The sequence below is a fragment of the Magnolia sinica genome, chromosome 7 (assembly GCF_029962835.1).
Source record: "Magnolia sinica isolate HGM2019 chromosome 7, MsV1, whole genome shotgun sequence".
Taxonomy (NCBI): Eukaryota; Viridiplantae; Streptophyta; class Magnoliopsida; order Magnoliales; family Magnoliaceae; genus Magnolia; species Magnolia sinica.
The window spans coordinates 96,295,373-96,322,066 of NC_080579.1; the positions used below are offsets into that span (position 1 = coordinate 96,295,373).

The 26,694-nt window shown below is 40.1% G+C and overlaps 1 protein-coding gene across 5 annotated transcripts; it reads right to left on the minus strand.

Moving 5' to 3' along the window:
• Positions 1-1,169: 1,169 nt before the first annotated feature.
• LOC131251846 (cyclin-T1-3-like) lies at positions 1,170-26,085 on the minus strand. 5 transcript variants are annotated; one of them, XM_058252834.1, is made up of 8 exons: positions 25,810-26,085; positions 23,152-23,213; positions 20,468-20,687; positions 19,161-19,242; positions 3,465-3,599; positions 2,991-3,166; positions 2,754-2,905; positions 1,170-2,656 (listed from the first exon to the last, which is right to left on the minus strand). In XM_058252834.1, the coding sequence occupies exons 2-8, from the start codon at positions 23,207-23,209 to the stop codon at positions 1,452-1,454; spliced, it is 2,028 nt and encodes a 675-aa protein (XP_058108817.1). In that variant the 5' UTR covers positions 23,210-23,213; positions 25,810-26,085; the 3' UTR covers positions 1,170-1,451. The 5 variants fall into 5 exon arrangements, with proteins under 5 accessions (XP_058108817.1, XP_058108820.1, XP_058108821.1 ...); XM_058252837.1 differs by having other exon boundaries at positions 20,468-20,808; XM_058252838.1 differs by lacking the exon at positions 23,152-23,213.
• Between the last annotated feature and the right edge of the window lie 609 nt (positions 26,086-26,694).

The window sequence follows — 26,694 nt, forward strand, 5'->3', positions numbered from 1 at the left end:
CAGTAACAAGATCCAACTCTCAACTGTTTTCCTTGATGTGGCCCACCTGAATCACAAATCTGCCTCGCCTTTAAGCTTGCCTTAGGTCCGAACACACGTTAGATCGTCGGAGTGGATTTTGGAGCCAGGCAGACACCCCCTTTTCAACGGTAGGTGCTCAATCCAGGAAACGGATTGGCTACTCCCCCTGCCACCAAGCCCGTGGCTGATGGTCGGTGCTCTGTGGGCCCCACCATGATGTATGTGTTTCATCCATTCCCTTCATCCATTTTTACAGATAATTTTAGGTCTTTCTGCCAAAAATGATAGGAATATAAATCTTAGGTGGACCACACCACAGGAAAACAATAGTTATTGGATATCCACCATTTAAATCCTCCTAAGGCCCACTATACTGTTTATTTGACATCCAATCTATAGATGAAGGGAAAAAACAAAGATCAGATTGATCCAAAACTTTTATGGCCCCCAAAAGGTTTTTAATGGTCGACGCTCATTCAACACTGTTTCCTGTAATGTGGTCCACTTGAGATTGGGATATATCTCAATTTTGGTCTCATAAGTGATTTGGGAAAATAGATGGAGGGCATGGATGAAACACATACATCATAGTGGGGCCCACAGCACTGACCACCAGCCATTGGCTGGTGGCAGGGGGAATAGCCAATCCGTTTCCCTCAATCCATACTTTCTTGTGATGTGGCCCACTTGATCTTTGGATATGCTTCAATTTTGGGCTCATAGACCAAATGATTTAGCAAAACGAATGGATGGCATGCATAAAACACATACATCATAGTGGGCTCTACAGGATCCTGTCATCACCACCGTTGGTGGTGGCAGGGTCATCATGGCCTTCAATATCAGTACTATTCATCAATGAGGTTAACCAGAACTGGCATTAGGCAGTCATTTAACAAGGTTGTTTGAATTTAACCAACATTTGACAGACCCTATAGTTAAGTTTTTCAAACAATGTCCCAAAAAGACAAACATCAGAGTTACATAGCAGCAGATTTACCTGCCAAACTGGACCATTCATCAGACGGGATTTGTGTGAAGGCAGATTTAAGGAAAGATCTTCGACACAGGTGAGAGATTTGGACCATTAATCAGGCAGGGCCTTTGAAAGAGCATGCCCAAGCACAAAACCAAGCTGGCACCTAGAATCAACAGAGAAGCATTGCCCAACCTATATATTTGGACCAAAGCATTTTCAAAGCAATGGCCCAGGTCTCATTAGCATGTCTAAACTCTTCTCCTCCATCTGATCTAGATGTGTTAGCATTTCTTTTTGTTTCTTCACCTAAATATGGGTCCGAAGAGTGCATTGTCCAATGTGCATGCCTTTTTACTAGGTACAAAAGAATACATTTATTATATGCCCATAGTAATAGGGTATTCAAATGCCCCATGGAATAGAGGGCCATGCAGGCATGTGCACACGTATCTCAGATGTGATTTCCCTGTCTGTGCCTTCTATGATCTCTTTCCACACGATCAACCCGTCCTTCTTCCGCAATTTGGTGACTGCGGTGGTGGTAAGTTGCCACTGGAGGATGAGGATGCTGCTGGAAGTCATGTTGTTTGATTGGGCTTGCTGCTGCTCTGCGCTTGCGACTACTGGACTTTGGAGAATGGAGTTCCCGAGGAGGATCGAAGGACAACTCCCCTTCTTCTGCATTCTCCAGACCATCCGGCTCACTTCCATGGACCATTTCTTCCGATTCAACAGATGCTGACCTCACCCTACCGCCACCATCACTCCCTGATGACTGCTGTTTGATCGGAAGGAAATTTTTGTCTCCTCCACCAACATCACCGTGCACCTTCCCAAGATTAGGGGCAGCCTTCTCAGGTTCCAGCCTGTACAAAGGCTGTTGCTTATTATTAGACCAGCTCTGCCTCCTCTCCTGCCTTACTTTCTCATCCTCGGCTGCCAATTCCACACCACTTTCCAGCTCCCTCTCGATGATATCATACTCATCCATAAAGTCTGCCTTCCTGGTCACATCAGCTCGGAATTTCCTTCGCTTCTCTAGTGCTGCCTTAAACTTCTCCTTGTCAATCTTTCTGATGGCATCTGGTGGACAGTAACCTTTCAGCCCTTCACCGTATGAAGAACTCTGACCACCCATATTGCCAGAGGACTTGTGCGACAACCCTTCATCCTTCCATTCCCTCGTTTCCACAGTAGCCTCGTTTCTTTCTGAATCTGAACTAGTAACATTCTTGGATCTGTTTGAGGCTTCAGCAATGTTTTCCTGGCTGCTGCTACAGGGAAATTGATCTGGTTCATGATGTCGGCGGTCCCTACTTCCACCACTGCCATCTAACACCTTGTAGTCACTCCTGGTCTCTGTGCTTCCGTAATCATTACTTTGGTTTTGAATACTTCTTTGAGGCACACTTTGATGATTGTCTGTAGATGATTGGTCCGGCCCTGTTCGAACTGATGATACAATTGGGCCTCCTTGCTTGAGAGTGGCTGCTCCAACAGCCGGAGAATAGCTGTTTATTGAGACAGGGTCAACACCGGCTGGAGTCTTCACCATTGCTCCTCGATGATGATTAAACCCTTCACCTGAACTCCCGTTAGAAGGCGGTGGTGCTGTACGGTTTTGCTCATACAGTTCCAACATTTGATTGCTAACCTCTGCAGGGAATAATCCATGTCAGAACATGAACAGTAAAATCATCTAATCCAGCCCCCATTTGATTAAACGGGGAAAAATAACGACTGGAATATGAACCTTCCAACTGCCGTGGGGTAACATCAAATTCTTGCCACCAGACCTTCTCGCCATCAGATGGAAGCTTCACTTTCAGAAACTTAGCAGCAAGGAAGATGGCACCAGCTGCAATATGATGGGGCTTAAATTGCAGGCAGAGTGATGTCCGCAGCCTGCATTAGCCTCTCCAGTGTGTAAAAAATAGATTGAGAGAGAGAGAGAGAGAGAGAGAGAGAGAGAGAGAGAGAGAGAGCATACCCATCATTGACAAAATTCCATGCAACTTGAGCAAGGGCATTCTGCGCAACCTTGAATTTCTTTATTGCTTCAACAAGGGGTTTATAGGGGTGGTGCACATTAAGGTCGAAACCAAGAGTAGAAAGCACAACCCTCTCCCCAAGTAAAATAAGCTCCTTTTGTTGTTCGTATACTTCCTGCATATGATCATGCAGGGTAAGGCCATCACTGGCATATGAAATTATAAAATGAAAATTTTGAGCCATTAATAATCACAAATGAACAAAAAAGAAAAGAAAAAAAGAAACAGAATTTTGTAAGAATGGAAGAAATATAGAAAGCTGGAGCTTACAGTTATAATGACAGCAAATCTAGAAGAGAGAAATAAGTTCAAGAAAACAAAGAAGAGAACTATTAGGTTAACGTAAACATTAACTATGACACTGCTGGAATGGGCAAAAATAAAAGTATAAAGAACAGACAGCAGCACAGTACCTTCTGTTTGATTCTCTGGACAGCAGCAGGGTCCTTTTTATTGATCATCTCATAGGAAACGAGAATGACATCCTTCAGTGGCCTAGGAGTTTCTTCAACCTTCCCAGCAAGGAACATGCACACTGTCGCAATAATCTGCATGGTATATTGTTGAGTTTCTTAGCAGGATGATAGACAAAGCAGTAGGGGGGATTGCTCAGCAGATTCAAGAATGGTCAGGACAAGCATGTGGCTCATCTTCAGTATGCAGATGATAAAATATTGTTTTGTGAGGAAAACTAATCTTGTGGCTAATTTCAAGGTGTTAAGATGTTTTGGAGTTGAGTTGAGTTAGAAAATAAATATGTTTAAAAGTGTGATGATTGATTGCAGTTCGGCTAGGAGAGGAATCTTGGTCTTCCTATATGAACGGGCTGTTGGTATTGTGTGCCCTAAAAAGCCAATGATGGTGGTTATGGTCATGTACATAAATGACCCCATGTGTTTCCTTTTACCTAATGTGCCATAATTATGCATGGGAAACTTCGACCATCTATGATTTTAAGGGTTGAAGGAAAGCCTTGAATTGTAATAGGAGAATATGAGTCTGGACACAATGCCCAAGGCCAATGGAAAGTTATGTTTCATGGATCTCAGTACCCTAAATTCCATGACTATAATAGCAGGATTGGACAATCCGTGAAAGGTATATTGTTCATCCAGTGTGAGGAAATCAAGGACGAGCTGGGATGGAAGGCCTCCAGGCCCTCCACCATCAGGCTCAATGATGAGTTGGTGCCTATGCCCTACCCTACATAGAACTGTGAGGGTTCACGGATGTGGCTTCTCATGTCTTAGGACAAATTGAGCACTTACATTAAAGGATCAAATCAAGTCAAGGGTCTTGGAGGCCCATGATACCCGAATCGGATCAGCTGGATCATAGTCCTTATACAACATTGATGAGTTGGTGCCTATGCCCTACCCTACATAGAAGTGTGAGGGTTCACGGATGTGGATTCTCGTGTCTTAGGCCCAATTGAGCACTTACATTGAAGGATCAAATCAAGTCTTAGGGTCTTGGAGGCCCATGATGCCTGAACTGGATTAACTTGATCATGGTCCTTATACCACATGCTGAGATGAAAAAGACGGAATGGTGAAAAGAGTGACTATATATATATATATATATATATATATATATATATATATAGAGAGAGAGAGAGAGAGAGAGAGAGAGAGAGAGAGAGGGGCGGGGAGGGGGGGGGGGGCAATTGACCATTTAGTAGCTATAGGGATATAGGGTGAGGACAGGAAGGTGGCATCAGCAAAAGAGAAGATGAGGGAAGATGGGGCCGAGGGTGGATGGACTGTAGTTCGCAGCAAGAAAGACAAAGCCATGAAGAAAGGGGTGAGGGCATTGAAGGAGCTATCAGAATACCCGACTTTATTTGTGGTAGATTTCCTGGAATGATGGCTCCCGGTCAATTTCTCGAATCTTTGGAAGAGCTGGCAAGGTCATGGAAGTCGTCATCCCTCGGGCTCACAAATATTCCGCCTATCACGGCTTCGCCTTCATCTCGATGAGGCTGGAGTACGCGGACAGGGCTCTTGAAATCCTGCACGAAGAAACCTTTGGGGGTAAGAACTTGAGTTCAAAGAACTCAGTTTGGCCCAATCATCAATAAGATCTTGGCAAAAACTTTGGCATCTAGATTTCAAGCGGCTCTGAGAGAAGTGATATCAAGCCTTAAGGGGCTTTGTGGAAGGTAGGCAGATCATGGATAGCACGCTAGTAGCTCATGAATGCATTGATTTGTGTGGAATTTCAAGGAAAGAGAGGCGTTATTTCTAAACTTGATACTGAAATGACATAAGATTATGTGGATTGGGATTTTCTCAACTACATATTGAGGCATTTGAGATGTGGGGATCAGTGTTCACAATATCAATACTATCGGCCGATATTATCGGTATCGTCGTCCAACGATAAGAAACCTTCGGAAGAGACTAGAAAATTAAAAAGAAAAAGAAAAAGAAGTGATATCGACAATATTGTCATCCCGGGAGACTAGGGATAGCGTAAATATCCGAAAAAAAATAAAAATAAAAATAAAATAAAAAGAGAAAAACGTTCAACAAGATAGATTCGGTCCCTGTAGAAGAGGAAGCTTCATTTGGTGGGCCATTCAATCGAAGCGTTGCGTATGTGAGTGCAAACGGAATCTTCGAGTTCGTCTCGAGAAAACCCAATTGAAATGCAAGTGATGAAGGTATCACGCTTTGAAAAAATCCAGAGAAATTCGAAGAAATCTCGAGATTTGGGAGGGATTTTGGGGTTTTAGGGTTCCGGAAGTCTGGAACCCTCTATGGCTTTTGAAATCACTTTCCTAGCCCTTTTTACGGGCACAAATCGAGTTAGCTCGAGATGGTCAGTCCTGTCAAGGGCTCTGTAGGGCTCACCATGATGTATGTGTTTTATCCACACCGTCCATCCATTTTTATAAGTCATTTTTGTGCATGAGCCCAAAAATTAGGCAGATATAAGGCTCAAGTGGACCACACCACAGGAAGGCATGGTGGCAATGATGTACACCATTGAAGCTTTCCTTGGGCCCACCATGGTGTGGATTTGCCATCCAATCTGTTCATAAGGCCTGACTAACCTGGATGAAGGGTAAACATAAACATTAGCTTGATCCAAAAGTTCTGTAGTCCCCTCAAAATTTTAAATGGTGGTCATTTAATGACCATTGTTTCATGTGGTGTGGTCCACCTCAGATTTGGATTTGCCTCATTTTTCGGACAATTCCCTAAAATGATTTGTCAAAATGAATTGACAATGTAGATACATAGTATTACAACGAGGTGGCATCACGGTCATAGTCCCACCCAATTCACTGGTTGACCACATTTAGGAACGCGGATTGTGTACATGAGTAAACTCTTTGGGGGCCACCTCAATGTATTTACTGCATGTCCATGCCGTCTATCTGTTTGAACTAATTATTTTATAGCATGGTCCCAAAAATGAAGTAGATACAAGTTTCAAGTGGACCACACTAAAAGAAATAGTGGTCATTGATCTGTCAAAATGAATTGACAGTGTAGATACATCGTATTACAATGAGGTAGCATCACGGTCACAGTCCCACCCAATTCACTAGTTGACCACATTTAGGAACGCGGATTGTGTACATAAGTAAACTCCTTGGGGGCCACCTCGATGTATTTACTGCATGTCCATGCCGCTATCTGTTTGAACTAATTATTTTATAGCATGCTCCCAAAAATGAAGTAGATACAAGTTTCAAGTGGACCACACTAAAAGAAATAGTGGTCATTGATCTGTCAAAATGAATTGATAGTGTCGATACATCATATTACAATGAGGTGGCATCACGATCACAGTCCCACCCAATTCGTTGGTTGACCACATTTATGAACGCGGATTGTGTACATGAGTAAACTCTTTGGGGGCCACCTCGATGTATTTTCTACATGTCCATGCTGTCTATCTGTCTGAACTAATTATTTTATAGCATGGTCCCAAAAATAAAGTAGATACAAGTTTCTAGTGGACCACACTAAAAGAAATAGTGGTCATTGATCTGTCACACAAACTTCCTAGGGTTCACAGTAATGGTTATCGACCATCCAACCTGTTGATAAGTTCACACAAACTTGGATGAAAGGAAAAAACAAATATCACCTTGCTCCAAAAAAATTGTGGCCTAGAAAGGGGTTTTAATGGTCAATAACCACTGTTTCGTGTGGAGTGGTCCACGACCACTTGAAATTTGCATCTGCATCATTTTTTGGACAAACACCTAAAATCATATGGCAAAACAGATAAATGGTGTGGATATACTGTGCATGCATCTAGGTGGGCCCTACTGTCAGGGTCCCACCCACACGCTGGTTCAACGTCGCATGAGACCCGGACGTGGATTTCCTACCAAAGCTTTTCACAGGAAGTTCCTGTGCTGGGATGCTTGGTGGGGCCCACTGTAATGTTTGTGAGAAATCCACTCCGTCCATCCATTTTTCTAGATCATTTAAGACATGAGACCAAAAATAAGGTTGATGCAACCAAATGGCCACACGTGCCGATGGATCAAGATTCGAAGAAAAGGCCCACATCTCATGAGAGCACACTCCGCACGTGTGTACAAGAAAAGGACCACCTTCCTTTTTTAGCCATCATTACTTTTCATTTTTTCAAATTTCTAGATTAGGAAATCTGCTTTTTCTTTCATATCTTTATTTTTAGGCAGGGAATAATCTTAAATAATTTCTTATCTAATAATCTTCTTATTTTAGAAAGCTTTGTTACTTAGGTGCTTTCCTATTTCATAGATTCTTATTTTAAATATTTTCTTAAATATAGAAAGCTTTGTTACTTAGGTGTTACTTAGGTGTTTTCCTATTCCATAGATTTTTAGATTTCATATCTTTTATTACAGATTGTAAGGTTGATTATAAATAGGACTTCTGTCCAATGGAATAATACAACTTGATCAATATTCTCTTTATGAAATTTTCTTCATTTCTCAATGGTGGCTGTTGAAGGGAGGGAAAGTGATCTCTAGTTTTAGACTAGAGGACTGTTGAGCTTGCTCACAGTCTTGCATTGTGATCTCTAGCATCCGGCTAGAGGATTGTTGGATCTTTTCTACAATCTCTTTATTTTCTTATTGATTTATTTGCTTACCCTTTCGGGTTTGCATTAATTGGTATCAGAGCAAGTTCTACTCTTGGGAAACTGGGGAAAAAAAATGTCATGGATAGGAAGATGTTCTCACGTGTCGTGCAATTATCCCTATTCAGACTCCAATGCCTTTCCATATCCATCGTGCTATTCTTATCCGAGTTACTTCGATGATTAAGATCGCCATTCATATAATCTTGAGTCATACCCATTTTCATATGTGCCTTATGGTGATTTCTTTCAACACCCCTCCCCACGTGCTGGTTATCCAAAAGCATCCCATTGCACGAAAATGTCAGTGATGCCTACGAATATTCAAAAGATGTGGAAGGAGAACTTGCAGGAGGTCAAGAAGGAGCTTAAAGCATCCAAGGAAGATATTGCAAATGAATTCAAATAACTCAAGGAGTTCATGAGAGCTTGCTTTGAGCCCTTGATTGAACAGGAAAGGCTTTATGGGCTTCAATATGTTTTATCTGGCAGTCTAAGGAATGACGTGGTTATAGATGACGTGGCAACTCAAAAGGAATCCTCCTTTGGATTGGTTGATGGATCAATGCTTATATCGGAGGAAATTCAAGTAAAACCAAAAGATCAGCTGACGAATGATTCAATTGAAGAGACAAAAGATTTAATAGATATAGACGATCTGATGGTCAAAGAGATGGATAATGCTACACACATAGTAGCAAACTCCATAAAGGTCAACACAATAGTAGCATCTCAATATCAACTAAGGTATGCAAATCGAAAGACAATTGTGACCACGGGGTCACAATCAACACCTAGAATAAGGAAGACCAACAAGAAGCAAAAGAAAAGATGGTTTGTGTTTCAACACCATATCATGCACCAACTACCCGTTAGGTGTGTAGGTCTCCACCATCAACTACCAGTGAAGCCAAAGAAGACGTGCCACAAACGAGGATCTTGGCAGGAGATTATGACTACCAATTTAAACTCAAGGACGAGTTGTTTTCGAAGCCAGATGGAATTGATGTAACCAAATGGCCACACGTGCCGATGGATCAAGATTCGAAGAAAAGGCCCACATCTCATGAGAGTACACTCCGCATGTGTGTACAAGAAAAGGACCACCTTCCTTTTTTAGCCATCATCACTTTCCATTTTTTTCAAATTTCTAGATTAGGAAATCTGCTCTTTCTTTCATATCTTTATTTTTAGGCAGGAAATAATCTTAAATATTTTCTTATCTAAGCATCTTCTTATTTTAGAAAGCTTTGTTACTTAGGTGCTTTCCTATTTCATAGATTCTTATTTTAGATATTTTCTTAAATATAGAAAGCTTTGTTACCTAGGTGCTTTCCTATTTCATAGATTTTTAGATTTCATATCTTTTATTACAGATTGTAAGGTTGATTATAAGTAGGACTTTTGTCCTATGGAATAATACAACTTGATCAATATTCTCTTTATGAAATTTGCTTCTTTTCTCTATGGTGCCTGTTGAAGGGAGGGAAAGTCATCTCTAGTTCTAGACTAGAGGACTGTTGAGCTTGCTCACAGTCTTGCATTGTGTTCTCTAGCATCCGGCTAGAGGATTGTTGGATCTTTTCCACAATCTCTTTATTTTCTTATTGATTTATTTGCTATCCCTTTCGGGTTTGCATTAATAAGAATCTATGAAATAGGAAAGCACCCAAGTAACAAAGCTTTCTAAAATAAGAAGATGCTAAGATAAGAAAATATTTAAGATTATTATTTTTTTTTTTTTGTACACATGCATACACACCCCACACACTCACGCCTAAAAATAAAAATACGAAAGAAAGAACAGATTTCCTAATCTAGAAATTTGAAAAAATGGAAAGTGATGATGGCTAAAAAAGGAAGGTGGTCCTTTTCTTGTACACACGTGCGAAGCGTGCTCTCATGAGATGTGGGCCTTTTCATCGAATCTTGATCCATCGGAACGTGGCCATTTGGTTGCATCAAAGGTAGATCTAAAACTCAAGGCATCCATACGAATGGAAAAACTGGGGAAAGATTTGCTTACTATCGAAACCTTCATGGGCTCCACCTTGATGTCTATATGCCATCCAAACCACTTATAAGGTCATTCCAACTGGGATGAAGTGAAAACACAAAAAACTCAACCTGATACGAAACTTTTGTGGCCATACAAATGTTTCAATGGTGGTCACTTAATCCCCACCATTTCCTCTCGTATGGCCGCCTTGAGTTTTGGATCCACCTGATTTTTGGTCTCATGTCCTAAAATTATCAAGAAAAACGGATGAACGGAGTGGATTTCTCACAAACATAACGATGTGCCCCACCTAGCATCCCAGCGCTAGGATTTCTAGTGAATGACTTCCGTGGAGCCCACCTTGATGTGTGTCTTATGAATCCACGTTGTCCATCCATTTTTCTAGATCATTATTCCAAAAATGAAGCAGCTTCAATTATTAGGTGGACCATAAGAATAATTTGTGATTGACCGTTAATGGGCTACGCAAATTTTAGATCAAGCTGAAATTTGTTTTTCCCCTTCATCCAGGATCATGTGACCATATCAACAGATTGGATGATAAATAAACAATAAGGAAACATTAAGGTGCGCCCAAAGATGAACAAAAGAGCTTTCCTTAGGACAACCACCTTTTAGTTTCAAGGGAGCCACTATGATGTGTATTTGAGATCCACTCCGACCACAGATGTTTAATCCTAATTTAAGACCATGACCAAAAAATTAGGATGACTTGTGATTCAGATGGGCCACACCAAGGAAAAAAATTGGGAAAGAGACGTCCACAGGGTCCACAATGATGATTATATAAAATCCACTCCAACAATTAGATACCACATCAAAACTTAAAACTGTGGCCCACATATCAGGCCAATCCATTATTCAGGTGGGCCATACAAAGGGAAGAAGTTCGGAGGCTAAGTGTTGCCCTGTACAATCTCTAATTGTGTGGTCCGTCAGAAACACGGATGCGTCTGTTTTTCGGGGTCTTGGGCGTAAAATGGGGTGGCACACCTTTTGGTCAAGGAAGATTTCACATAAACACCATGGTGGGGCCCACTCGAGCTAGCAACCCCTTTTCATTAAAATAACTTTTGCCTCTCGCGAAACAAATAGGATGAAACTGTTTCAATTTTGAAATGTTGTTTCAAAGTCAAGTAGGTCGGGGCGGGCCGACGGGATTATGAACTTCATAGTCCAAGTTCACCTGATTTGGAAACAGGCTTAAAATTTTAGCCCGAGCCCAACCCTCGGGCCTGATATTCCAGCCCATGCCTGGCCCGACGCGGGCCAGGCCTAGAAGCCCGACAAACCAACCTAGACCATTGACACCCCTAACATCAAATCAACCCCAAATTCATGCAGTTTATGACATCCCATTAATACATATTTATTTGATATCATTCTCCCTAAGATATTTTATGAAAGAAATTAGAATTAAATTTAACCGATTAGAGGGGCCACTCGAGTGTCCCCAATTGGCTTGAAAGTCGTGCAATCTATGGCACTCTATCTCACTAATAAAATGGACTCCAAATTATATTTATTTCACTATTTGACTATCAGATTGGTGGACATTTATTGGACAGTGAAGAATTAAAAAACTGGCGGTCCTATTTCAAATCAACGGTTATGATTTTTTAAACAATCGGATTTTGGAATCGTGACTTAGCAACAGCGGGCCTCACATTTTAATGGTTTAGTTTGATTTAATAAATGGCACATGTATAAATTTCTACATGTACGAGTATCAAGCTCCAAATTATGTTTATTCATTTGAGTATCAAATTGGTGGACATTTATCAGATAGCGAAGAATTTTAAAAATCCGATGGTCCTATTTCAAATCAAAGGTTATGATCTTTCAAACAATCTGATTTTGGAATTGTGAAGCCTCACATTTTAATGAGTTTAGTTTGATTTAATACACACAAAATGTACAAATTTCTAAGTGTACATGTATCAAGTTTCATGCACCACTAGAGTATCTTTTAAGTTAAAAAGAGCTCTCAAATCAAACTGGTTGGACTAGAAGCCAATTGGTTAAGTGCGTGTGAAATCCAACCTTTCCAATCGATTGGCCACAAAATGTGAGCCACCTAGTGCAAAAATAATTCATAACTACTCATTAGTTGGGCCATACCATAAACAAAAATTTCTAGCCATTAATAAAAAAAGTCAAAAAAATAAAATAAAATTGTGGTCCACTTGATAAGTAGATATACTTGAATTTTGCAAAAGGTGACTCTCGTGATGGGGCACACCTATTGGATGGAGTGGATTTCTCTCACACACAAAAGGTTGTTGTTGGACCGTAACTTATAGTCCAACCATTTGGATTGATTTTTACTTTTTAAACACGGAAACAAAAAGCAGCCATTTGGATCCTTACTCTTGCTCGGGTGGTAGACACTCGGGAGTTTCAACACCCGGTCAGGGGTTCAAATATCCATAGGTGGTGAAATTCCACAACAGGCATGAGTGTGTGTGCGTGTTAAAAAAAAAAAAGAAAGCAGCCACATGTTCACTTGAGTTGAGATAGAGAGAAAAAAAGATGAGAGAGAGATGCACTTGCAGGGTTACAGCCGAGAGGAGAGAGAGAAAGGAGAAGAGGTAAGTATTTTTTTAATGGCACCATTACAACCTTTATGGGTTTGTAACGGACCATTACAGTGCTTTTTCAGGGCTAACCGATTTGACCCTGTATCAGGTAACTGGGTTGACCGATACCGTTACGTAATGGCCAATACAACCATTTTGGCATACTTCCTCTCTTTTCATATTCCTCACATGACTGCATAAGAGATCATCTTCCGAATAACCACAAATCCCCCAAAAAAAAAAAAAAGAAGGGTCACAAGCAACTTACAAATGGACTGCTTGGCAACCCTTAGAAAAGGTGAAATAATGATTCCGTGCTTCACTTGCTACTCTGCACTCGGCAGTGAAGGAAAAGATGAGCAACTAACTCTTCTTGAGTGATTAGGGCATTAAGGATCACATTTGAGGCTTAGGCTTGAACTGGAAAGCCTAGATGAATAATTTAACATGCCAAAGGTTCTTGAGAACCCATGGAATGACGAATTATTCCATTGCTAAATCTCAAATACCAACAAAACTAGCAGAGTCAGTTTTTAAGTCCTAGGGATAGAACGTGAGATTCAATGGTTCACAAGTTGTAAAACATTTCCTGAATTTCAAAGTATTGCCAAGTTATTGGGAAAGAGGAGGTTTTGCCTCTAGCACACCAGATAGGGAAGGGACATTCCTCGCACAATACCTAACATGTACAGGGTAGAGCTGTGAATACAAAGTACAAACACTCCATCTAGGGGACCATCACAGCCTAGGTTAAAAACACAAAAAAATTTACACTGTCATATTCATAAGAAACTATTGGCCATACGTTTGTGTGTGTGTGTGTGTTTCTAAATTGTGTGATTGGCCAGATGTGTTGAACAATGGTCAAATAGATAAAAAGGGGTTAGAAATGAAGTCGATGAAGGCCAAGGAGAGAGAAGACAATTGCACAATTGAGACAAATCTAGGTTCAAAAGGGAGTACCACTGCCATGATGTATGCACATACCCAATTTCCAAGAGGCGTAAGTAAAATTGTGCTCAAATATTCATTTGGTTTACCTATAGCTCTTTCTAAAGATCGTTCATGATGATATTTTTTTTTTTTTTTGAGAGTGAGATTATGACGACTTTATGAAGATGCTCGCCAGGAGCGAATGAAAAACAACAATGTGGAACAGACAAAATCAACAAGAACGGACGGCCGAAGTGGCCTCTACATAAATAACCCAACTCTCTAAAAGGATTAAGACATTTCGGATAACCTCCTCTGTCCCCACCCGGATGTTCCTAAAACAACACCCATTCCTAGCCCCCCCAAAACAAGATGATGATTATTTATACGGAGTTTTGCAAGATTTGATTGTTTTGCACATCGAAATCCACCCCAAAAACTAGTGCAAGTTTTAGAAGTTCACATTTGTATGCTTAAGTTTATGCATAATGAAATGGTTAATAACTTTTTTTAAGGTAAAGAACTTTTATTAAGAAACACCAAAAGGTGAAAACTAAAAAAACAGCCCAGCCATCATAGACCAATCAAAAAGGCCGGAGGCTTCAATACAATTGACCCAAGACACTTCGTCTAAGTGAGCCCTCCCTAATACAGCCACTTCTGAGCCACTCTCATCTCAGAAGGACCGATTGTTCCTTTTCCTCAAAACTCCCAAAAAACCGCCAAGAAAACTAACCTCCAAATATCTTTCCTTTACTCCCGACTCCTTCCCCATGCCATGTGAGGAAGAGCTCTTCGTTGGACTCCAACACCACCCAAGAGGTGTTAAAGAGGAGAAGAAACCTATCCCACACCTTACGGGTGAACGACGTAATGGATAAACAAGTGGTTCAGTGTTTCTGAGTACCTCATGCACGTGAGACAGCAGTTGGGAATAGCCATCGACATCTTTTGCAAATTGTCTATAGCAAGCACCCTTTTCCTCCCGCTAACCACGCAAAGGCCACAGCATCTTTGGGGGGGTTAGGACGAAACTTGAGATGTGAACTCACACCTCACTTCCGAAGAGTTGTCAAAGAGCGACCTAACGTTTGGGATAGGTTCTAGGTTTTTAACTAAGATTAAAATTTTGGTTTTGCTCCAAGGAGAAAGATGCTTTTCTTTCTTTCTTTCTTTCTTTTTTCCTGCTTGCCTCTCTAGTCTCCACTATGCACGTTCGTTAAAACATGTGTTTTTTCCTTTTGTCGAATCATCTCTCTGTTGTATCATGCATGAAAGCCATTTCAATTAGTTATTCAGTTAAGTAGGAGAAACTCCACCAGTGAGAAGTGGAAGGATTCTCCAAAAAAGTGAAAGAATGGTGGACTTCATTTTCAGTTCAGGGAGGGGCTGGTTTTAGCTTTATTTCAGAAATTAGAGCTGCTCAAGGGTAAGATAAACGTATGGAAAAAAGAAGTGTATGGGGCTCAAGAAGAGGAGTTATCAAAAATTCAGTTACAAATTCACTCTTGCAATAAAAGAAGAGGGAGGGGATCTTTTGGATGAAGAAAAGGCATGGAGAGAATTACACAGGGCTAAGTATAACGCGAGCATGGTGTGCCGTAAAGGCCGTTATGGGGCTGTAAAGGTAACGGTGGCAACCGTTACACGTTACGGGGTCGTAACAGCCGTAACAACCGTTATGAAAAAAAAATGACTCGTAATTACCGTTAATGGCACGTTACATCCCATATAAAGGCCATAATAGTCCCTTAATTGTCTATTACAGGACATATATAGGTTTTTCATACTTCTTAATCAACATTACAGGGCAGATACAAGTTTTTCGGGGATTTTTTCAATAAATAAAAAATAAAAAGAGAGACCGTAATGGCCGTTATGGGGCTGTAACAGCCGTTATGCCCTGTATCGTAAAGGTAACAGGGGTGGCCGTTACGGCCATTGTTGCCGTTACGGAACACCTTGAACGTGAGGCTTAGTGAAGAAGAAATAAGATGGAGGCAACAATCTAGGGCTCTTTGACTAAAGGTGGAGGATAAGAAACTGAAGTCTTTCATGCCATGGCTAGTGCTCATGCATGTGCAAACAAGATTAAGAGAGTGATGGTGGAGGGGAAAAGGGTAGAAGGTAAAGCGAAGGTCTGTGTGATGCAAGACAATTAACCATTTGCTCTAAAAGCTCGAACTGTTAGAGTATGACGAATTAATCCTTTTTATCTCATTGCCCAGGCCCCACATTGCATGAGTTAGGACCTTGGCCGAACCCTCCTCGTGGGCCCCAAATCATATGAGTACCGCCTCACATGGGCCACCCCGAGTGTGTCCCTGCATCCCACAAGCTATCCCACTCGAGCCCGGTGTGAAATGCGCATTAATCACCCCCTGCGAAGAGTCTCGAACACAAGACCTCCCCCATGGGCCCCGCCCACCCTAAGTGTGCCCCTGCATCCCACAGGCGACTCCACTCGAGCACAGTGTGAAAATGCCCCTGCATTAATGTACATCGATAGTTCTAAGAATGAACACAATGACCATCACTTGACAACCTGGCTTTCGATACTATTCCTAGAGAGGCCACAGATTCTCTAGAGGTACCTTTTTTGAAATCAGAAATAGTAAAAGCAATTTATCGATTTGGGTAGAGATAAAGCCCCAGGGCCGGATGGTTATCCAATAGCATTCTATCAAAAGTTTTGGGATCTTATAAAGTTAGACATAATTAGCTTTGCAAATGAGTTCTATGAGAAAGGTTATCTAGCGGCAGAGTTAGGAGCTACTTTTGTTGCTCTAATTTTGAAAAGAGAAAGATAGAAAGTTTGAAGGACTTACAAGCCAATTAGTCTCTTGGGGGGCCTTACAAAATAGTGGCAAAGTTACTAGCATCCAAATTTCAAGCAATATTGGAAGATGTGATTTCCAAGACGCAAGGGCTTTTGTAGATGGGAGGCAAATTGTGGATAGTGCATGAATGTATTGACTCCTATAATAGGAGAGGCTTGAAGGGGATTGTATGTAAACTAGATATTGAAAAAGCCTTCGATCATGTAGATTGGAGACTCCTCGACTATATGCTACATCGTATAGGTTGCGGGAAGAAATGGAGGTCATCAATTCGCACTTGTGTTAAATCAGCAAAATACTCAATCCTAGTCAAATTCAATGGATCTTCGAACAACTATTTCCAAGCAACTAGAGGGCTTCAACTAGGGGACCAACTTTCCCCATATTTGTTTATGGTGGTTATTGAGGCATTGAGCAAAATGTTGGCAAGAGGAGTCGAGAATCGAGATGGATCTACTGAAAGTCTTTAGAGTTGGCAATTCTCAATTCCAAATCTCACACTTACAATTTGCGGATGATACACTTCTTTTATATGAAGCCAACGAAGCAAAGGTAGACAATCTCTGGATATTACTAGTCTCTTTTGAGGTGGTCTTGAGGTTGAAAATAAATATGACTCAAGTGAATTACTTGGAGTTGACCTATCAAAGGAAGAGATAGGAATGTTTGCTACGATTGTCGTGCTTGAATGTAAGGAAGGCTCTTTCCCCTCCACATGCCTTGGGCAACCACTATGTATACAGAAGCTGGCTAAACACATCTGGGACAAAGTGATAGAGATGTTTGAAAGAAAGTTATCTAGTTGGAAAAGAAGATGCTTGTCTTTACATGGAAGGCTTACTCTAATCAAGGCAACTATGTCTAATCTTCTAGTTTACTTTATGTCATTATTCAAGTGTTCGAAAGCTATTTTAGATAAGCTAGAGAAAATCAGACAGGATTGGATGGAAGATAAATAGAAATTCCACTTACCGAAATGGGAGGAAGTGTGCAAGCCAATCGAGTTAATTTTGGGGGGGGCGGGTAGTTTACATTGGGTAACGGCGAAGGGATTAGATTTTGGGATGATAGTTGGATAGGGGATCAAAGGTTGAGTGAATCCTTCCCTGCCTAGCGGGGATCTTGGCAGTAGCTAATTTGAAGGTGGCTAGGTGTTTCTCTCCAAAAAGATAAAATCATTTGGGCCCCTCCTTGTAGGAGAAATCTTAATGAATCGGAGTCTAAGGACCTATTGATTTTGTTGGAATCGTTGAGAAAGGTTTGTCCTTTAATCTCGGAAAGGGACTCCTTGAGGTGGCTTAAAGATAAATCCCATACGTTTTCTGTTAAATCATTATATTGCTCCATTAGTGTCACGCAACTCATGTTTGGAAATATGGCGCTCCACCAAAGGTAGTTTGCTCTCATTTGGTTAGCGGGTAGGAACAAAGTGCTCAAGGTAGACAATTTGCATAAAAGGAATATGATTTTACCAAATGTGTGCCTACTATGTTATGAAGATGAGGAATCAGTAAAGCATCTCTTTATACATTGTGTATATACAAGAAAGATTTGCAAATGTGTCTTTCTCTTTTTTGGCATTCAGTGGGTCTTGCCAAGCAACATTGAATCTCTCCTATTGGCTTGGCACGGTGGGGGCAAAGGGAAGATGGGGAAGAAGATATTGTGCTTATGCTTGTTAGCAGGTGTTTGGTCACTATGGTCGGAAAGAAATCTTCTTTGCTTCAGAAATCAGAAAAGAGATACCATATTAGTCTGTAATCATGCCAAAGATCTTGTCAAGGATTGCACTGCAGTTATGCTTCCAGCCCCACTTCCTGATTCCTAGGGAGAGTTTTAATTATTTCCCTTTTCTTTTCTTTTTGTTTTGTTTTCTTTCTGTATTTCTTCGACTTTAGCCTTTCCGCAATAAAATCATCATTGCTTCAAAAAAATAGAAAATCCACCAGTGAGAGTTTTGCACTCTCGTTGCCAATACCAGGCACGGATGGAGGGTTGCATCAGGTTGGCAGCGGGTATCAAACTTCCACCACTACTTCTATCATGAATACTCTGTTTAAGACAACCCCAATTAGTAGGCTTCAAAGATGATGATGATTCAGTAAGGGATATTTAAAACTTTTCCCTTCAATTATGTTATTCTCACAGGAAACACCATTAGAGGGAGACATAATTTTCTTTGCTGATGAATGGATTTTACTACTAACAAAGTGCAATTTTTTAAAAAAGTGAAAATTATTGCTCATAGGTTTTAAGTTTCTCAATCCAAAAGTGACTGTGTCCAACTTCCAATCCTTTTCTTTCTTGTTTCCATCATTTGCATGGTTGCTACTGTCTAATGTAGAGTTTGGTGGTTTTAAGATTCTAGCCTTCTCCTATTTATTTTCTAGCAAGTTGTCTCCTTAAAAGTATATGCTTTTCGCCAGGATGGTTTATTTAAAACCAAATATGTTAATGAACGGTTCTAATTTTCATATAAGATAACAGTAAACATAAGTAATGATTTCGTAACATATTGTTAACATCAATTCCATATTAGAAAGATCTATGAAACCAAGTGCTCGTCAAACTAAAAAAACAGATTCTTCCAAAAAAAAAAAAAAGAGAGAGAGAGAGAGAAAAAAAGAAACAATGAATACTCACCCTCCTATCATTTTTGGCATGAGATTGGCGAAGGAAAAAACGATGACAAAATATTATTGCCGTAGCTATTGTTACCTGAGGCCTGCATTTCAAACCATTTGTTGTCACTTTCATGTGCACACAATTCTTTTAGGCAGAATTATGGATTATCATCATAAATGAGGACTTTTAAAGCTCAAGGAAATAGTTTCAACAGTGGAAAACTAAAAGAAAAACAATTTATTGGTGATAAATAATCATTAAAAAATAAAGTATGAGCTTCTATATTGAAATGGATAGCAACTACAAAACAAGACACACAAATATGAAGCAAGGTAACATACTAGCACAAAACAAGACCTGTGAATATGAAGGCAATATGCTTATCAACTGATTGAGTTGTGGGGCCACATCCAATCAAGTATCATCTTACAGTTTTTTATACAAACTGTAACCCTTAATTGATGTATTTGTACAACCGCACAGCTTGTAAAAGCTACACGGTTGGACAGGGCTGATTATTTAAGTTGTTATGGAATTTTGAAGTCATATTTAGTTGGATTCTAAGTTTGATAGTTCCAGTTAGTTAGTTTCCCTTTTATTAAAGCTTGCTGCAAGTGAAGTTAAATTAGCAAAACTTGAGAAAATTATATTTAAGTTGTTTGTTTGTTTTTAGCTGGAAATCTATGTGTGTGTGGACTGATCAGATTTTAAGCTTAAAAAGAGAATATAATCTCCATCAAGTGTCCAGATTTAATCTCCATCACTTATGTATGTATGCATGTGAATGTAAGAGGACACTTCTCCTATTTGTTAATAAAAATGTTGAGTTTCTTACCTATACATTCTGTTTCTGTACATGCTGTGGTTTGTCAGAATTCTCTCATTACAATAACATCTTTTTGTTTGGAATGGTTGACAGTGGTTTCCCTTATATCTATTTTCTTCATATTGACATAGAAATGGGGAAATTAGACTCGTCAAGAAGCTTCAAAACAAAATTCAACCAAAAAAACAAAAAATAAAAATAAAAATCAATAGTCTTTTAATTGACTGCTACAATAAGTTGTGGTTTGCTCTTTGTGAAACACACCTTCAACTCCCTAATAATAATTAATTGGTAAACAAACCAAACATTCAAAGCCAATTCAATAAGATCCAACTTTCTACTGAGTTTGTGGGAGTAGTTGATACCAATCAATGACAATTTTTAAAGAGCAAACTGATTGCATGTAAGGGAACAAATGAACATCTCAGAAATCAAATGGAAAAATCCCTACAAAATGAATGCGTAGTTGAACAAAAAAGTACTACAAGAGGGAACTCACACTTTAAGCCGCATGCCCAAATCCTGGAGAAAGGTGCAGTATGATTTACGAAAATATGTCTCTTTCTTCAAATCAATGCCATCTTTTCTAGATGGGGAGTTTTCTTCAATATCCTTCCGAGATAAATACCAATTAGAACTAGAATGATCAAGTTCCTCCAGCTTATCGTGAGAAAAATTGTATGGTCCACTTTCCACCATCCCATGATGTGAAGGGTCTCCTGGCAATAATCCAGCCATATCAATCTTGTACTTCAAAGTAGAATAATGCCAAAAGATGCCTCGTCTAGGTACATCATATCTTTATAATTGAAGAATCAGTTAAAATACATGAGTAACTTCCTGTCCACGAAACACACAGAAAGAAAAAGTAAGATGCCACACAAGCATAGGTGTTAATAAAAGTATTGATGTAGGACAATTAGCCACTTTCTCTAAAAGCTCGAACTGATAGAGCATGACGAACTAATCCCTTTATCTCATGAACCAGGCCCCACATTGCATGGGTTAGGACCTCGGCCGAACCCCGCTCGTGAGCCCCACTTCACATGGGTTCCGCTTCACACAGATGGGGCCCACCTCACATGGGTTGCCCACCCTGAGTGTGCCCCTGCATCCCACAGGCAACCCCACTTGAGCCTAATGTGAAAATGCCGCTGCATTAAGTATCACATGAAAAACACAGGTCTGCTAAGCCCACATGTGTATGGTTACAAGCCACCACATGTGAAATCGGCCCAGCATGGAAAATGGGTGAGAGATCCAAGCCGTCAATCAGGTGGATCCTAACATGTAGATCATCTTGCCCTTTTTTCTGAAAGATTTATCTGGCGGAAAAATAAAGCTAACTGACTTATCAAGTGAACCACTTATGTCCCATAGAGCTAGGGTGTTTTACGCTGCAGTGCACGCACATAAAACAGGCCAGATTGGTATGGAAGCCTGGGCATAAAGTGTGTTTGTGCACAAGGGAAAAGAAGGTCAAGGCCAAACTAGAGGCAAAGAGGATCAAATAAAGAACCCTTAACATGGACTTTGGATGATCATTTCCATAAAGAAGTTCTTATCAAAAGATGATGTAATGGGCATAGACATGACTCAAGTGGATAATTTCTAAGGTATGTCACAAATGTTTGATGAATGCAATGTATTTCAGTCAGATGAAGTTGTAGAGGATCCACTGTTAAATGGATGCTGTAGACCACTTATGCTAAAACGGCTAATGATTTGGACATTGACATCCAATTAACATTTTTTCTCCTGGAAGGCAAGCGAAATCTAAACAACATTACAAGGAAAATAGGTAAACAAATATCATCATCCAAAACTATGTTTTCGGGTAAAACAAGTTTTAAGGTGTTCCAATACATGACGCTCGTATCTTATCATTTTTCGGCCAGGCCAATATACCCCTAATATCAATATAAAAAACATGACTTGCGAACAAGTGACCACAAACGATTCAGGAAATATAAAACAAATCCATTAATCTCCTAGCCCTACGGGTATTTTTGTGTTTCAACAACATAGAATGGTGCCTACTAGTGGGTATGGCACGTGCAATGCTCATGACGAGAGAGAAGGAGAGAGGAGAGGGAAGGAGGAAGGGAGGGAGAAGTGTGCGACTATGCGCGGAGAGTGAGGGTGCTAGCTGCACACACACACACACATATGAAATGCTCATCTATGCACTAGTTCTCACGAGAATTCGTGAGAACTTTTTGAGAACTCATCTCACATGATATGAGCCCAAAATTTGAACGGTCCACGTGATGCAGCACCCCATGAAACCCCCAAGGCCCAACTTTTACCCTAATTGAAAATTTTGGTGGGCCATGGCAAAAGGAAACAATTTCCTCCCCTGATTTGCCTCTCTCTTTGCTACGTCCCCCCAAAGTTAGGCCTTAGGGGCTTCATGGAGTGCCACATCACATGGACCATTCAGATTTTGGGCCCATGATGCGTGTGCAAAGGTGAGCATATATATACATATATATATATAGAGAGAGAGAGAGAGAGGACATGGGGTATATATATGGTGTGTCGTAAAGGCCGTTATGGGGTCGTAACGGTCGTAACAGCCGTTAACTGCACGTTACGTCCCCTATAAAGGCCATAACAATCCCGTAATTGTCTGTTATGGGATAGTTCCATACTTTTTAATCAACATTACGGGGCAAATACAGGTTTTCAAGATATTTGTTTTTCAATAAAAAAAGAGATCGTAACAGCTGTTACGGGGGCCGTAATAGCCGTTACAACCCGTATCGTAAAGGTAACGGTGGTGGCCGTTACAGCCATCGTTACCATTACAAAACACCTTGGGTATATAGAGGGGGAGGAGATAAATCATACAAGCTACATTCATACGTGTTGCTCATATCTAAAATTTAAAATTGTATAAATGCCCCTAAGTGGGTAAAATGGGTACCACTCATTTGGAGGAGCAGGTGAAATCAATAGATATAAAAATGAAAAGATGTTCATAAATCAAGCTATACGCATCACCTAAATTCATAACAAAGTAATGGCATTTGCCAATTTAACCCTATCAATGTGACCTAATCTATGCTACGATCCTCAAAGTTGTAATAAGAGAATTTCATACTTCAACAATAAAAAATATTTTTCTTCGACTATAAGAAATATTACAAAGAGGAATGTTAAGAGATTTAGTAAAAGTACCTATTGAAATTGGACTTGTATTGTAGATTACAAAATTCATGTTAGACAAATCTCCCATTGCCCTATATAAAGTGCACAGAAACCATAAGATCGTGTGGAATAAAAAAAAGTATAAAAAAAAATCTAATATTAAGTATAAAAGCAAAAAAAATAAAAATCAAATGTTTATCGGAACAAAGGATTTACTTTGTACGTGCAACTTTTGTAAGAATTTAAAAAGAAATCAAGCAGACTCGACCATGTAGAATAAAATGGAATAGATTCCATCAAATTCTATTTGGTTGCTAGCCCATACTCAAAAAATCAAACTTCATTGGTCCAAATTTAAAAAGAAATTTCAAGAAAAAAAAAAAAAAAGAAGCTCAACAAACTTGTTGAGGATCCGAACCATTTGATGAAAGATGCATTTCGGGTTTAGGTTCAGCTCGCAATTCTAATGGAGTTCACGTCTCTAAAACAAAAGAGAAGACTCACTGAATATCTTTTATCTACATCCATTTTTAACAAAGTGGACCATCCATAATGTGCCCAACAAATGAGTTGTTCCGCTCATTGAAGGTGGACCAAACACTTTTGAGGGCAAGGTATTCTGTAACGGTGGCCATAACGGCCACCACCATTACCTTTACGATACGGGGTGAAATGGCTGTGACGAGGGCCGTAACAGCCATTACAGTCTCTCTATTTTTTAAAAAAAATTATTTAAAAAATAATAATCTGAAAAACATGTATCATCCCTGTAATGGACCGTTACGGGGCCTTTAAGGGGGGAAATAATGGGCCGTTACGGGGGTTGTAACGGCCTTTACGGGTCATTTTTTCTATAACAGCCGTTACAACCATTATGATCCTGTAACGTGTAACGGTTGCCACCATTACCTTTACGTAACGGCCTTTACAGCACACCATGTTTGAGGGTCATAAACGGTCAAAGAAATGGGGCAAAAAAAAAAAAGGAAAAAAAATAAAAACTACCACAACAATCTCAGTGACCTAGAAGTTTGATATGACATCCACGAAAATAAAAGAAAAAATACCAACCACATGTGGGCACACGTGCCAATATGGCAATGGTTGCAAGTGATAAAAAAGGAAAAAAAATTCAAATGAACCTGTCTGATGACTCTGATTAGTGGCCATAAAATGGATGCTTAATATGAAATGAGGCAATGGCCCAAATTCAACCAAAAAAATGACTCTTAATGAGAGATGTGGATCGTTAGGTTCTTCCATGCAATCTTATATTGGGGCTATTCTCCATCTACAGGGAAGCCCGTGATCTGGATAGTTTGGATGGAAGCACGCACAAGCCATGTGCACGATCGCTGTGTATATGAGTATGGATGGCTAGACTTTGCCAGAGTACCAATGGTTCTCTCTAACAAAAACATCTCTATATGCTCCCATAATTTCTTATGAAAGAGGCCATTGGCCATGTCAAGTGGATATGAATTATTGTCGAATCCATGCATAAGGGCTCGTTTGGGAGCTTGTAAATGGAGGTAAACGAATTGAGAGTAAATGACTTAATTGTGTTTGGATGGGAGTAAATGAAATGCATTTGAAATCCAAATACTGTTTGGATTGAGTAAATGGGAGGAATTGGAATGCATTGGAATTTTTTAATATATTCACAGGAACATATGTGCTTATTCCAAATCAGCTTTAATATCCCAAATTAGTGTACATATATGATATTTAACAGAATGATTGTAATAAGCCCATTGAAATGTATACTTTTGCAAAAAATTACAAACAAGCAACCTGTTGGGTGGGCCACAAATGTAACAATTACAAACAAGCAACTTGCCAAAGTTGTTTAGCCATCCATTTATATGACCAACCTTTGGAGGGTTTGGATCATTCTATTGGTGTGATTTTAGTGATGTAGCCAATAATTGGATTGTTTTTGTGAATTATCAACATACCACGAGTATGGCAGACATGTGCATAGCGGCACCTTTGTTTGCTTGTGCGACTCTCCAATGGAGCTCAAAAAGGCATTCCACCCCATTTACTTCCAAATCCTCTTTACATGCCCATTTACCTCCATTTCATTTCATTTCCATGCATTCACTCCCATCCAAATGGCTTAACAGAAAAGGAAAATACCATATGAGTGCCTCCTTGTATGGTGGACTACTCAAATGCAACGGAAATAGCTGAGATTGTATATGTGGGCCCCACTTGAAGGGCCAATTAAGGAGGGAGGTCGATCATTCAGCTAGAATATATTCTAAATATTGAAGATCTACCATCCTTGACTATGGCCAAACCTGATCTGTTATAAATGCATCATTGAATGCATTTGGAACACTGCCATATCTTCAACTGTCCGTTTAGAAACTCTTGATCGCATGGTTTAGATCACCTGATCAAGGAATGTTTAGACAATGCCCAATCCAATGAGAGGCCCAGCCGAAACTTCTTCTTTATTATGAATTCCAGTAAAATGTAAATGATTATTCCACACCGGAAATGGGGTAATTGACACCCCCAAGGGTTGCAAATATCAAATTTTGGAGGTGAAAGGACACAAAATCAATCCTCTGGAAGAGTGAGAAATCAACAGAAAAGTAGGGTCAACTGCTAGCAGATCCAGACCATTGATGGAACGTTTACCGAAATCAAAACCAAAAAAAAAATAAAAATACTTACCGTTTCTTCTTCTTCTTCTTCTCCTCCTCCTCCGAGAGCCCAAACAGCGGGTTCGATCGGGAGAGAGTCTGAGCGAGAGAGATGGAAAAGATACGAGAAACGGAGAGGTGGGAGAGAGAAGTTAGGGTTCAGGGGTCGCGTGGGTGCGGGCTGAACAGAGAGAGAGATATAGCGGGTAAAAATCTCAATGAAGCCTACTATAAGGGGAGAACGTGAATGAGATCTACCCCGTCCATCAGTTGCGTTGCCTCGTGTTCACCCGGAAACCCAAAATCAGGACGGTTAAAAGCGATAGTGGGCCACACCGTCTGAAATAATTGGGATGGGACACCCGCAAGTAGATAAATGGTAAGCAGATTCTGTATTAGCGTACTGAGTAAACTGTGGGGCCCACGTGACATACATGTCTCATAGTCCATCCCTTTACAGTGACGTATGGGTTCCTATCCATGCCGTCCATCCATTTTACCAGCTAATTTTAGGGCATCAGCCTAAAATTTAACCATATTCAAAGCTCAAGTGGGCCACACCACATGGGAATTGAACACTTACCGTTAAAAAGTTGTTGAAGGCTACAGAAGTTTTAGCTTAAGTTGATATCTGTGTTGACCCTTCGGCCATGTCTATTTCATGTCTATTTAACCTCATGAGTAAGTTAGAATGACGAATAAACGTCACTGCAGGCCTTAAAAAGGTTTCAGCGGTCGACGTCATTACCCAACTGTTCATGTGATATGGTCCACGTGAGCTTGGGATATGCTTCAATTTTAGGTCATGCCCTGAAATAACATGGACAGATAAAAGGAAATGATAAAACACATACATCCACCTTTACCCACATAATATACTCAGCGACTTTTCCGCCGATACCATTGTTGGATTGCT

Bases quoted from the DNA above. Each gene is read 5' to 3' on its own strand.
- LOC131251846 (XM_058252834.1), bottom strand. From the start codon at position 23,209: ATGGGAGATTTGTCTAACATGAATTTTGTAATCTACAATACAAGTCCA. The intron at 20,688-23,151 runs GTACTTTTACTA...GATTATTGCCAG, and splicing joins TACAAGTCCAATTTCAATAG to GAGACCCTTCACATCATGGG. The intron at 3,600-19,160 runs GTGAGTATTCAT...TATACCATGCAG, and splicing joins ATGCCAAAAATGATAGGAGG to ATTATTGCGACAGTGTGCAT.